At 56.7% G+C, this 11,374-nt stretch overlaps 1 protein-coding gene across 2 annotated transcripts in view; it reads right to left on the bottom strand.

Annotated features, from left to right (window-relative positions):
• The window catches only part of MAPKAPK3 (MAPK activated protein kinase 3), a 30,143-nt gene extending 18,976 nt beyond the window's left edge, over positions 1-11,167 (bottom strand). Inside the window, exons 1-2 of one of the 2 annotated variants that reach the window (XM_007451821.1) lie at positions 11,092-11,167; positions 10,536-10,812 (exon numbers count right to left, since the gene is read on the bottom strand). In XM_007451821.1, the coding sequence (XP_007451883.1) occupies positions 10,536-10,760 (225 nt within the window). In that variant the 5' untranslated portion in view covers positions 10,761-10,812; positions 11,092-11,167. The remainder of the gene's footprint in view (positions 1-10,535; positions 10,813-11,091) is intronic. The other variant, XM_007451822.1, reaches the window with a different exon arrangement.
• Positions 11,168-11,374: the final 207 nt, after the last annotated feature.

Below are 11,374 nucleotides of genomic sequence, written 5' to 3'. Positions count from 1 at the left end.
ACCCCAAAAAAAAAAAAAAAAAAAAAAAAAAAGGGCATTACTCACCATCACTTTCAGCTTAGGAGACTGAGACTCAAGGATATTCTATAGCTTCTCTGGGTCACATGGTTCACACATGGCCACCTCCGAGTCCAGGAGTCCATTGGACACCAGGATTCAACGCTCATGCCCAGGGAGGACTGCACATTTTACAGATGTCTTCCTGACCCCTACAAACATTTACTGGCCCTGCCTGGGGGTCAGGCCTGGAGCTGCGGCTAGGAATGGTGCCACAGGCACTCCATACTCAAGGATTTGGGGGTCTGTGGATGAGTTACTGCCAATTAGGATGCTTGATGAGGATGTAGGCCCTATGGAACTGTGCCTGGCTCCTTCTCTTCCCTTCTCCTTTCTTTCCAGATGCAGAACCTGGCAGAGCAGGCAAGATGGGGAAGGCCAGCCCCGGGAAGAAGGAGGGCCCCCAAATAGCTGCTCCCATTCCAGATCAAGGGTGGGGTACCTGATGGCTGGGGCAGGGGTGGGGGGACCAGGAGGAAGTGGCTGACTGGCTGGGAGCCTCCCTAATCACCTCCCACCAGAGTCCTGGGAGGGGAGGAAGTGGCTGGGGCTCTAGGCCCAACGTCTTTCTAGGAAGCTCTGCCAGCAGGAAAGCCAACACGCGTTTTGAAATTGTCAAATCTCAGGAACACAAGAACTCCTTCAATTTGCCAAATTTTGGTGGCCTCAGTTTGTCTGCTTCCTCCCAGCCCCAGAAAACGTGGAAACAAAGGCAGAAGTTCCAGGTCTGGGGAGGAATAGGGAGGGGTGGGGAAGGGGAAGAATGCTTCCAGAAAGAGGGAGTTAAGCTAGGCTCCCAGGCAGCGAAGGAGAGGACCAGTGGGAACATGAGTGCTAGCTGGAGCAGGCCCAGGTCCCAGTGCTCCAGGCCAGGGTCCATGCACTATGAAAGACCAGCTGTGGCCACAGGGCTCTGGGTCAGACAGACCTGCATGCCAGATGCAGAGGCCAGTTCCACCCTCCACTCACCTGCGGCTTTGGGCAGGCCATTCAACCTCTCTGAGCCTCACTGGCCCAATCTGGAAAATGGGGACAGTGACAGTACTCATGTTCCCAGGTGGCCAAGAGAACAGAATGAGAACACACAGAGAGCTCAGATTAGCACAGTGCCAAGGGCACACTGAGTGGAAATGGGCTTTGAGGTTTGCTTGGCTTCAGGATTCCCCTGGGTCTTGCCCTGAGGTGGTCTCACACTCTTCACCTCCCTATTCTCCAGAATTTGGGGAAATTCAGGTGCAGCCTCTGGAACCCAGGGAGGCAGACTCCCTCCAATCCAGCAGGTCACAGAAATGGTCTCAGATCCTGAGAGGTAGACCAAGAATCAAAAGTCTATGGATACTGCTGCTATGAAAGGCTCAATGAGGAGGGGCAGACCCTCCAGGGTGGGAAGATCATGGCTAATCTCAGGGGAGGGACCCTGGGGCATGGGGAGCAAGGCTGAGAGCTAGGGACCTAAGCCAGGGAACTAACCCAGCCCTCAGCTTTGGCAGACTGGAGGAGAGGGCACATCCCCACTCTCCCAGGTGGCAAACACCTTTACATCCTCAACTCCTCCATGCATCCTTTTGGGCAATGTCCCCTTCTGCAAAGTGTGTGGTGACCTTGGACCTGTCCCCTAATATCTCCCTGAGCCCCAGTTCCTCATCTGTGAAATGGATATGCACTCTCCTTACCCATGGCAACGAAGGGAGGGGGGCAGGCTGGTCTGAGACTATCGGCACCTGCTTTACAGGCAGGGGAAGAGGCCCAGAAAGAGGTACAACCTTCTCTCCCTCCCGGAGGTTACACAGTGTGTAAGTGGCAGGATCAGAACTCCCTCTGCTCCAGGCAGGTGCCAGATCCCAGCATCCTACCCACAGCCTTCCCACAGGGGGCTGAGGAGAGGCCACACAGGTGCCTTGCAGGCCCCGAGTGCATACTCAGAGGGTCTAGCTTCTATTATCATCTAACTTCTTAGAGGAAAAAAGGATTTTTCTGTCAAAATCAGCTACATAATTGGTGAAATGTTACCCTGGTTCTATTTCTTCTGTGACAGTGTAAAAAGAAGACATCTTCCTCATAAGACTGGACAATTTTTAGCAAACATAAGTGTTTTATTCTAATCTCAAAAATGTCTCTTCAATGGTCCCTCCTCATGAGGAGACCCCACCTTGGCCACAGAGTCTGTGCCCCCAACTGGCCAGCTGTGCTGCAGTGATGCCCACATAGCCCGCGCAGGGCAACAGAGGACAGGCAGCAACCAGGGCGAGTGAGGCCATGCCAAGGCGACCCCTGCTGAGGCACCCAGCTTGCCATGCCTGTGGTCAGCTCTGGAGAGGGGACCCAACACACTCTAGCTCTCAGAAGAATGACAGCTGGTCTCTTTCCCCTGGAGGAGACGTTACAAAGATGACAAAGGAATAAGAAGTGGGGGGGTGGGAGGATGGACCGCACCACCCCCAGAGACGTGGTGCAGAGACCCTTGGGAAGCTTCTGACTCCACCCCCCAGACCTGCTCTCCCCAAAGCCAATATCATATCTGCTCTGCATCTCTCCCGCTTCCCTTGGCTTCATCCACGTCCCCGCAGCTCCCCACACAGGCCTGGGTGAGCACCGGCAGCCATCGCCCTACTCAGGCTCCTCCCAGGGGAGGCAGGGAAACTGGCTGCCCAAGCTTCCGGCAGACCTTGGCCCCTGGTCCCTTTCTCTCTCCTGCTCCTGTTCAGCTAGAAGGCTCCCAGGCCTCTGACACCCATCTGGCTCCTGGGAAAGTCTCCTTGTCTCTGGAGCTGTAGCTGTGAGGAAGGGGAAGTGGAAGAGGGAGGAAGGCCCAACCCTCTGGGAGACCAGGGTGGCAGCCAGCCAGCACTGAGGGACACTCCGGCCATGGGAATGGACTGCAGTGACTCACCCTCACTCTCTCAGGCCTTTCTAGGGTAAGGACACACCCTGGTACAGGCTCGGCCGACTCAAGGATTGAACCAGCCATAGAGCGCAGCGCAGAGGGGTCTTCAAACCTGAGTCATAACCCCCTGAGCTCCTGTCCCTAGCAGAACACATACCCTGCTGGTGGTGTCACCACAGATGACCAGGTTCCCCTGGCAATACCATTGCTAGCTGGCTCAGGAGAGGCATCTCGGGGCACCCTCTAGTCAGCCTCCGCGCTGCCTGTCCCCTTGCAAGAGTGGCCCCAGCAGTGGGCAAGGGGGGCCCCACCACCTGCCTGCTTGCTTGGCACTGCCCACAGTCGCTGCCCACCCAAAGGGTCTTCAGAGCCAGAAGGGGCGGCCCTTGTCAAACAGAGCGCCCAGCCCCTCATCTTACAGAGGGGCAGACTGGCCTGGGAGAGGGGCCCAGCTCCTGATACCCACTGAGCCTGGCACACAGGGAAGGATGGCTGAGAGGCACCATCTGGCTGCCAGACAGGCCAGGGTTCCAGGGTTACTTCGCCTTTATGAATTTCAGTCTCTGCATCCATGACATGGGGGTGATCACAACCCATTCTTAAAGTCTGCTGTGTTTGTGTTTAGCATGTCGGAAGCATTCAAGGGATAAGTGGGTGCTCTTATCCCCATCCCCACCCCCTATGCTGCTGCCTGCCAGAGGGCATGGAGAGCACGGGCCAGTCCCTCTGACACATCCTGAGAAGGGGGCTTGTTTATGTTGGGGAAACAGCTAGGGAACAAGCTATGAGTCCTCAGAGGCTGAACCCTTAGGAATGGGGCGATGAATGTGGCAGGTCAAGGCTCTGATCCTTCATGCTCCTGAAGACAGACTGTGAGTTTTGCTGAGGTGGGGGTGAGGGCAGGTGCAGGGTGCAGGCTAGAGAGCCAGCTGCTCCGGGGCGCTTCTCCCAGCTAGTGCAGGGCAGCACACAGTTGCATCTCAAGCCCTCCTAGCCCCTCTGTGGGCTCCTTCAGCTGGCTCCAGCCCCTGCTCTCCCCAACCTCAGCCCAGGAATCCTTGGGAGTCACAGTGCTCCTGATCTTGCACCATTGTCCCAAGCAAAAGGCTCAGACCATTGAGCCATAAAAGGAGACCCACAGGCAGAGGCCACAGCCAAGGCTGACCTCCCACACTCCACAGGGGGATGCCTCAGGTTACAGACTTGGCCCAGATGCTCCTGACTCCACTGCTCTGGCGGCAAAGGCAGCCAGCAGCTGGTCGAGGACAGGAGCAGGAGGAAACACTGTGAGAGGCATTGGCGCGGCCGTGCTCCTCCTTCCTGTCCTACCCCCACCCTGTCCCTAGGAGGTGGGTCAGACTTTCAGGGTGACTAGGATGAGTCCCGAGCACCTGACCAGCCCCCATCTGTCCTCTGCCTGCCCGAAACCCACAAGACAGAGTGGCAGGGCCCAAGAGGGGAGGGACTGAGTGACAGCAGGAGAAACAGAGATGGGAAAGAAGAAAGGAGAGGGACAAGGAGGCAAAGAAGACCGAAAAGGGAGAGCAACACAAAGATAAAGTCGCAAGGACAAAGCCCTAGTCTAAAGAAAAGGGCAACCCTAATCCCAAACCCGCAAATAAACCCAAAATCAATTTTCTCAGTGTCTCTGGTCTGTCCAGCGCTGAAAAGGCCTCCTGAGGCTCCCTGTTCCCACAAACAGCCGGCTGTCGCCTGGTACTCCAGCCCTAAACACACCCCCACAGTTCCCACAGAGCAGAATTTTAATCACAATTACACTGGCCCTAATCTACTTAGTTCCAAAAGGGCTGGGGGGGGGGGGGGGGGGGGGGTGGTTTCTTTCACACCATTCTTTCAAACCCTGCGAAGAGCTGGCTTCCCCAGGTGCAGGGTGAGCCCAAGTGAGTCCTCATGAAGGCCAATAATGTGCCACCAAAAAATGCACCCAGGCCCCCCCAAAGGAGAGCTCTGCCCTCTCACAGTGCCTGCAGGCCCCAGCTGTCTCACAGCAGGAACCTGGGGATAGTTACCTACCAAGACTGAATCCTGCTTCCCACCACATATTCAAACCCTGCGTTCAACGGCACCACAAAGACGATGGTTTTGCAAAAAATTCCGAAACTGCCTTTTTGCAAGGTTACTTGGAGAGAAAGTAGCAGAAAGGACTTCAAGCCCAGAGCCCTGCTCCTCTCTCAACCCCAGGCAGCCTCTCAGGTGGAGCCACACAAGACCTCGAACAGGTGGGAGGGAGGGCAGCAGAACCAAAGTTCTCCTGGGAAAACATGGGAGCCTGTGGGAGCCCACTAGAGCTGTGGTCTCCCTGCCCTGAGAGCAGTAGACCCACTTATCCAGGTAGGGCCTGGTGCGCACTTTTACAGCACAGATGTGTGGGGAAGGCGCCCTCGCCTAGGTATAACCACCGTCCCCAGCTCTTGCCTGGTGGCCTTCACCTATGGACATGTGGCAGCCAGTTGCCAGGCTGGGACCAAAGGAGGCTGGGGGCTGCACAGTCAGATGCTCCACCTGCTGCACCCTCTCAGGGGCCTCCCATGATGGTGTCCCAAGGAGGCCCTGGGAGAGGAAGACGAGGGATCCAAGTAGAAAACCAGCTTCCCCAAGTGCAAACCTGGGGAACAGGCAGAGACAGAACAGACCTCTATTGTCGTGGAGACCAGGCCCTGAGCTGAACAACAGCCCAGGTGACCCAGAAGCCCCTACAGCACCCCTGGCAATAGTACTCCACAAGGGTCCCAGTGATGCTGTGAAAGAAAGCTCTGGGAGAAGGAGGGAGGGTTTTTGCCCACCTAGTGATGGAGGGTACCAAAGACAGACAGAGGCCTCTGGTGGGATGAGGTATGAATCTCAGTTGTGGGCAGATGGAGAGGGAGAGTCACCGCTGACCACTTTCCCCCATCCTTTAAACCCTACGTAAATGCCTCTTTTTCCACAGGGCCCTTTGGTCTCTCCACAGCTCCCCAGAGTTTGTCAGGGCCTGGACACCAGCCCTGCTGAGATTAGCCACATCCTACCAGGACACAAGACTGGGTGTGGGGAAGTGGTACTCCACAACAAGTGCTGAACTGTGCAAACCAGGCATGCTGTCACAATACACCCAGTGCCCTCCTCTGTCATCCACAGCCTTCTTAGACCAGAGGCCTGCATTAAAGCTGGCAATCTCTTCCAGGAAACCTCCCCTGGCTGGCCCAGTCCTGACAGTTTCCTCTCGCCCACTCACCAACCTGACTTCCTGCCTGTGGCACCCTGGACTTCGTTGGGCTGGGCTTGTCTGAGACTCACAAGGCTTGAGATGAACCATATACCCTTTCTGAGGCAGTCCCACAGCCATCACGGTCCCTGTGCACTGGCCTTGCGGGACCACCACCTGTCTATTTACAGGCATAGAGTCCTGTATAGTGAGGAGAGCTGGGCAGATACAGACAAACACCAGCAGTATCACTTGGGGCCCAGTGGAGTCATGGAGGACGTTGCTACCATCTTTCCAGGAGCCAAGCCTCAGAGACCCTCCCATGTCCTCGTAGACTTGCATGAGGCATGAGGTGACTTAGGTGCTAAGACTCTGGCATCAAACTGCCTGGATTCACGTCCCAACCCTGCCACTCACCAGCTATACACCTTGGGCAAGTCGTTTACCTCTCTGAATATCAGTGTCTTCATCCATAAAATGGGAATGAAAAGAGTTAGGGAAGATAACATGTATTGTACACTGGGACAGGGCCTGCCAGACAGAACGCTCTGCAAAACTATTAGCCATTCACAAGAACATTAGACTCCATACCACCAAGGCCTGAAGCTGGAGAGATGGCATCAGCTCCTGGGGGGTGGGGCTGGGAAGAAGACTCTGGAAGTCCCAACAAAGGCGATCCTGACAGGAGGCTATGAGCACAGCTTCTAAAGCTGTGAGCGAGGCCAGCTGGGCAGGATGTGAAGCATATACAAACAATCTCCCTCTGCCCCAAAATCTCACTATTTGCATTTTGTAGAGTTTGATGCTCTCCTTAGGATCCTCATTTACAAAGCAAGTTGCCCACTCCTGGCAATTCAGAAGGCTCCACTTCAGGGTCGTAGTGCTTGGATTCCTCAGATTCCTTCCTTTCAGGAGAGGGGCAGCCTGAAGAGATGCTTGGGTACAGTAAAACCGCTACTGGGGACTCCGTTGTACAAGGCCACCAGCCCTCCACATGCTTCCTGATTTGTTGACTCAGTAAACAAGAGGTCCTGCAGAAGCTGATCTGACCGGTCTGGAGACAGTAGGTGAAGGGGTAGCAGCTCCAAATGAGAAAGTACCTGGCCTGCCTGGCAGCCCCACCCAGCCACGAATCCAGCTCCACAGCACCAGCTCCAACAGGCCAGCCCCACCCATGGAGCAATGCAGGGATCTCCCGGGCATGTGGATCCAGCACCCTACCACTCTACTCTTTGACAAAGACAGGAAGATGAGGGCACTGGAAGCCTCAGGGGCCTCCAACACTTTTCAGTGGACCCAGAACCCAGAGAGCAGGGCTAGGAAAGACTCCCACTGCAGACCCCCTCAGTCTCCTCAAGGCTTTGCTTTTATTTATCTAAGTACCACTGTCACTTCTGCCTGCCAGGAGGCCGAGGACGACAAGGCGGCTTGGCAGGAAGTCAGGAGAGGAGGGGATTCAGGCCTCTGCTATAACCCCCATCCCAATCAAGCCACATGACTTCTGACCACTAACTCCAGGTCCTGACTTTCATATATGGGATAAGGCTTGAGAGGCTGGGTGGCTAATGTGATGGGGTGGCTGTGTCCAGTTAGGAGTGAAAATAAGGGGTGTCAATTAACCAGTTAGGCCTGAAAGGGGTCACAAGCAAGAGGTCAGTAGGAGGCAGTCTCCTGCCCCAGATACTTGGGCAGGCAGACCTCTAGTTCCTGCCAAAGGGATAGCAGAAGTGCTAAGGGTCGAATGGAGAGTGGAATGACGGCACTGGTGGCAGAAGCTGGCCTTGAGAGAGAGTTCCTGAGTATGAGTGAGGCCAAGATGGACCAAGCCAGCAGTCAGGGGCTGAGGGAAAGGGGAAGAGGCCCAGGCCCCTAGGAAGGAGAAGACTGCTTCTCTAGGGCCCCCAAAGAACAGCAACAGCTACAGGGCCATCGACCACAGCTCTTCCTGTTTTGTGAGTGCCTGCTGTGTTCCAGGCTTTATGCTAAGCACTATCTACCACCCTAAGCAACAGGGCCAAGAGGACAGATATGGGAGAGGCCACGACACTAGGCCTAAACCAAGAATGGCAGAGATGGCCTGGACAAATCCAGACCACGAGACAAAGACAGGCCAGCCTGGTAACCTAGGACGTAGGTCCAGGGAAGCAGAAAGGCACAGGGCTAGGCAGAGGCAGAGAGAGGGCTGAGACCCATTCATGGACTGGCTGAGCTCCTGGGGCCCAAGCCAGGCCATGTGCTGAGGTCTCCTGGCCCTGGCCCTCCTGGGCAGGGGGCAGAGGCTATAAGCATAAAGGTGCCACCTACCTTGTCAAGGCTGGAGCCATCACTCACAGTATAGGTACAATGTGCTAGAGGTTGTGCTCATCCCATCCTGGAAGATGGTGAGGTCCTACCTAGCTGGGTGGGGACTTGGTCACTGGAGGTGGGTGGGGGTTGGCAAGAACAGGAAAGTGCTGGGTGGGGGCACATCTAATCCATGTTCCCCTTTAGGGCTAACCTAGCACCAGGTCCTGAAGGTCCCAAGCCAATAGCCCTAGCCACGCTTACCCATGAAGCCTAAAGGGGTACAGTAGGGGCATCTGTTCTAGGCCTGCCCCACTACTAGTCCAGAACAGAGAGCACTGAGGCCCTAGATTCAAGAGGAGGTGCTTTGGAAGTTGTTGCAGACAGAAGTCCCCCCAGGTCACTTGTCAGACACACAGCACCTACGGGGAAAGGCCTAGGCCCAGGCCTGCTTAAAGCCAGTGCTGCCTCTCACTCCACCCCTGCCTCACTCACAGCATCTAGAGTACCACAGGGGGTGGTCAGAGCTCAGCCCTGGCTCACAAGGCCAAAACCTTGGTATTAAGAAGAGGCCTCTGTCGTCCCCTTGCCCACCCAGATTGTACCATGACCCTAGCAGGAGGGAAAGGGCTAAGATGGTGCTGAGGGAGAGAATGAAGACTCTCACTTCTCACTTCTTTAGCCCCATCTCCCCTCAGAAGGGCCTCCTTTTCCTTGAAGGACTCAGAGAATCCCCTGCCCGGGGCTCCAAAAGGGCCTCCCAACCCCACTCCACTGCTGGGTTCACAAGCAAAGAAGCTGTGCCTGAGACCCAGCCTCACCAGCCCTGCCCTAAGCATCTTCCAGACCCATCCTCATGACCACCTCCAAGACCACCCTGGGGAGATGACCCCCTCTATCAGTCCTAGGGCCACTGGGAAAGACACAGGGAGCTGGGCCCAGGTCCCCTGCTCAGATACTTGCAGACTCTGTGCCCTAAATAACTCCTGTAGCCTCTCCAGGCCTGCACCAGGCCCTGTACCAATTACTCTACATGCACCATCTCATTCCAAGCTCACATCAACTCTCATCAACCCTTGAGCAGGGAAACCTGATTTCAAGAGTCCAAGACCTAGTCCAAGGTCATGGAGCTGGCAAATGCAGGCCAAAGATTAGAGCTACACCTGCAGAACTCTGTGCTTGGGCTCATAATTGCAATGTCTGTAAAATGAGGAGATCCTTAGCTGTATTCTAACCTCCAGGAGCCACTCTCCTTGCCATACTCTACCTATCCAGATGGCCAGTGGTACAGGCTGCAATTAAGTAAAGTTCTCAGTGATGACAGATTCAAGAGCTTCTAGGTACGGGGCAGGGTCCTGGGCCCAGAACTATATGACCTAAGCCAGAACTACATGGCTAGATCAGCCACCTCCAGGACTCCCTGGGCTCCACATGTATCAGTGAGGTCTTAACCAGGCCTATAGGGAGCCTATGGTATGATGTGGCTAGATGGCTGGTTGCCCTCTGCCCAGGAAACAGGGTGGGTCAGAGCTGGAGCAGGGCTGCCCCCTCTCAACATGGGTCTAGTGACTCACCTGGAGCCCATCAGGTGCAGTGGGCGTCGGCCTTGCCCACCAGCAAGCCCCGGGATGCTCCCACTCCAGACTAGGCAGGCAGGGGACCCGAGAGAATGTAGCCCCACCCCAAGCTTTCGTGAGGACACAGCCTCAGGCAGAAAGAAACTCAGACCCATTCCAGTCAGAAGAGTTTCTCATGGAAGGAGCAGCCAAGCTGAGTGAGGGTCCCCCTTGGGCCCAAACTCATAGGCCCAGCCAGAAACCCAGAGCCAGAAGCCCCTCCTTCCCTGCTTCCGGGTACAGCAGGCTCTACCCACACTGACTCCACCCCTTGACCCCTTGCTCCCTGGGACACTCCGAGTTTACCAAGGCTAAGCCTGTTTCCCCATCTGTAAAGCAGAGAGAACCAGGAGTCCAATCTTATAGAGGACTAAGAAGATGAAATTCTGAGCATAAGAAGCTTAACAGGGGCCCTGGTCATATCCTGTACCCACAGGTCTTTGCTGTTGGGCCCTCCGGGTCACCCACGCGGCAGTGAGGGGTCACTGACCTTCAGGGCACACTTCTGCCCGGTGCGCCGGTGGAAGCACTCCAGCACCTTGCCGTTCACACCCAAGCCCAGCACCCGCTTGGACAACTGGTAGTCATCGGTCACTGCGTACTTCTTGGGCTCCCGCCGCCCCACAAGGGCGGGAGTGCCCGCTGAGCAAGGTCCGCAGGGTGCACCTGGTGGGGACGCAGGGCCCCCCTGCTCCTCTGCTGTCTCGACATCCATGGCCCCTGCGGGGCGCTCAGAGGCGGCCCCAGCCTGGCGCGTCCAGGGCCACCTGGGAAAGAGAGGTAGAGTGAGTTCCGTTCGGACTTCTTCAGTACACCCCAGCCTTGGAGGCCCTGAGCCAGAGTGGGCTTCGGGTGGGGGACAGGGCTGGGAATGAGGAACGAACTGCCGCAGTGTACGGACCCGCGGCAGGGGGGAGGTGGTCACGCAGCCGGGCACAGGCGAGTCCCGCCCGGCCACCTGTCAAGAGGGGAAAGGGCCGCGAGGTCCCGGGAGTGGGAGGTGGAGGGGGCCCAGGGAGGGCGTAGCTGGCGAGGGCGTACCTGACGGCAGCACACCTGGCTGCAGCGCCGGTAAGGGGCAGGGGCGGCGGTCGCCGAAGCCCGCGGCCGCGAGCGCCCAGAGCTGAGAGTCACCCGCCGCCTGCCCCCGTGACTGCTCCCCTCCCCCGCGCGTCCCCGGCTTGAGGCCGGGCTTGGTCAGCCTTAAAGGGCCAGGCGGGCCCTGGTAGGACGGGGCGGGGCGGGGCGGGGCCCACCTAGAGCTGAAGCAGAAATAGGGGGCGTGGCTTCTCCAGGGTGCAGAAATCTCCTAGGCTCCGCCAGCCTCCG

The sequence above is a fragment of the Lipotes vexillifer genome, unplaced genomic scaffold (assembly GCF_000442215.2).
Source record: "Lipotes vexillifer unplaced genomic scaffold, Lipotes_vexillifer_v1.1 scaffold500, whole genome shotgun sequence".
Taxonomy (NCBI): domain Eukaryota; kingdom Metazoa; phylum Chordata; class Mammalia; order Artiodactyla; family Lipotidae; genus Lipotes; species Lipotes vexillifer.
The sequence above is the reverse complement of the archived record's forward strand: the minus strand, read 5'-3'. Positions and strand labels throughout refer to the sequence as shown.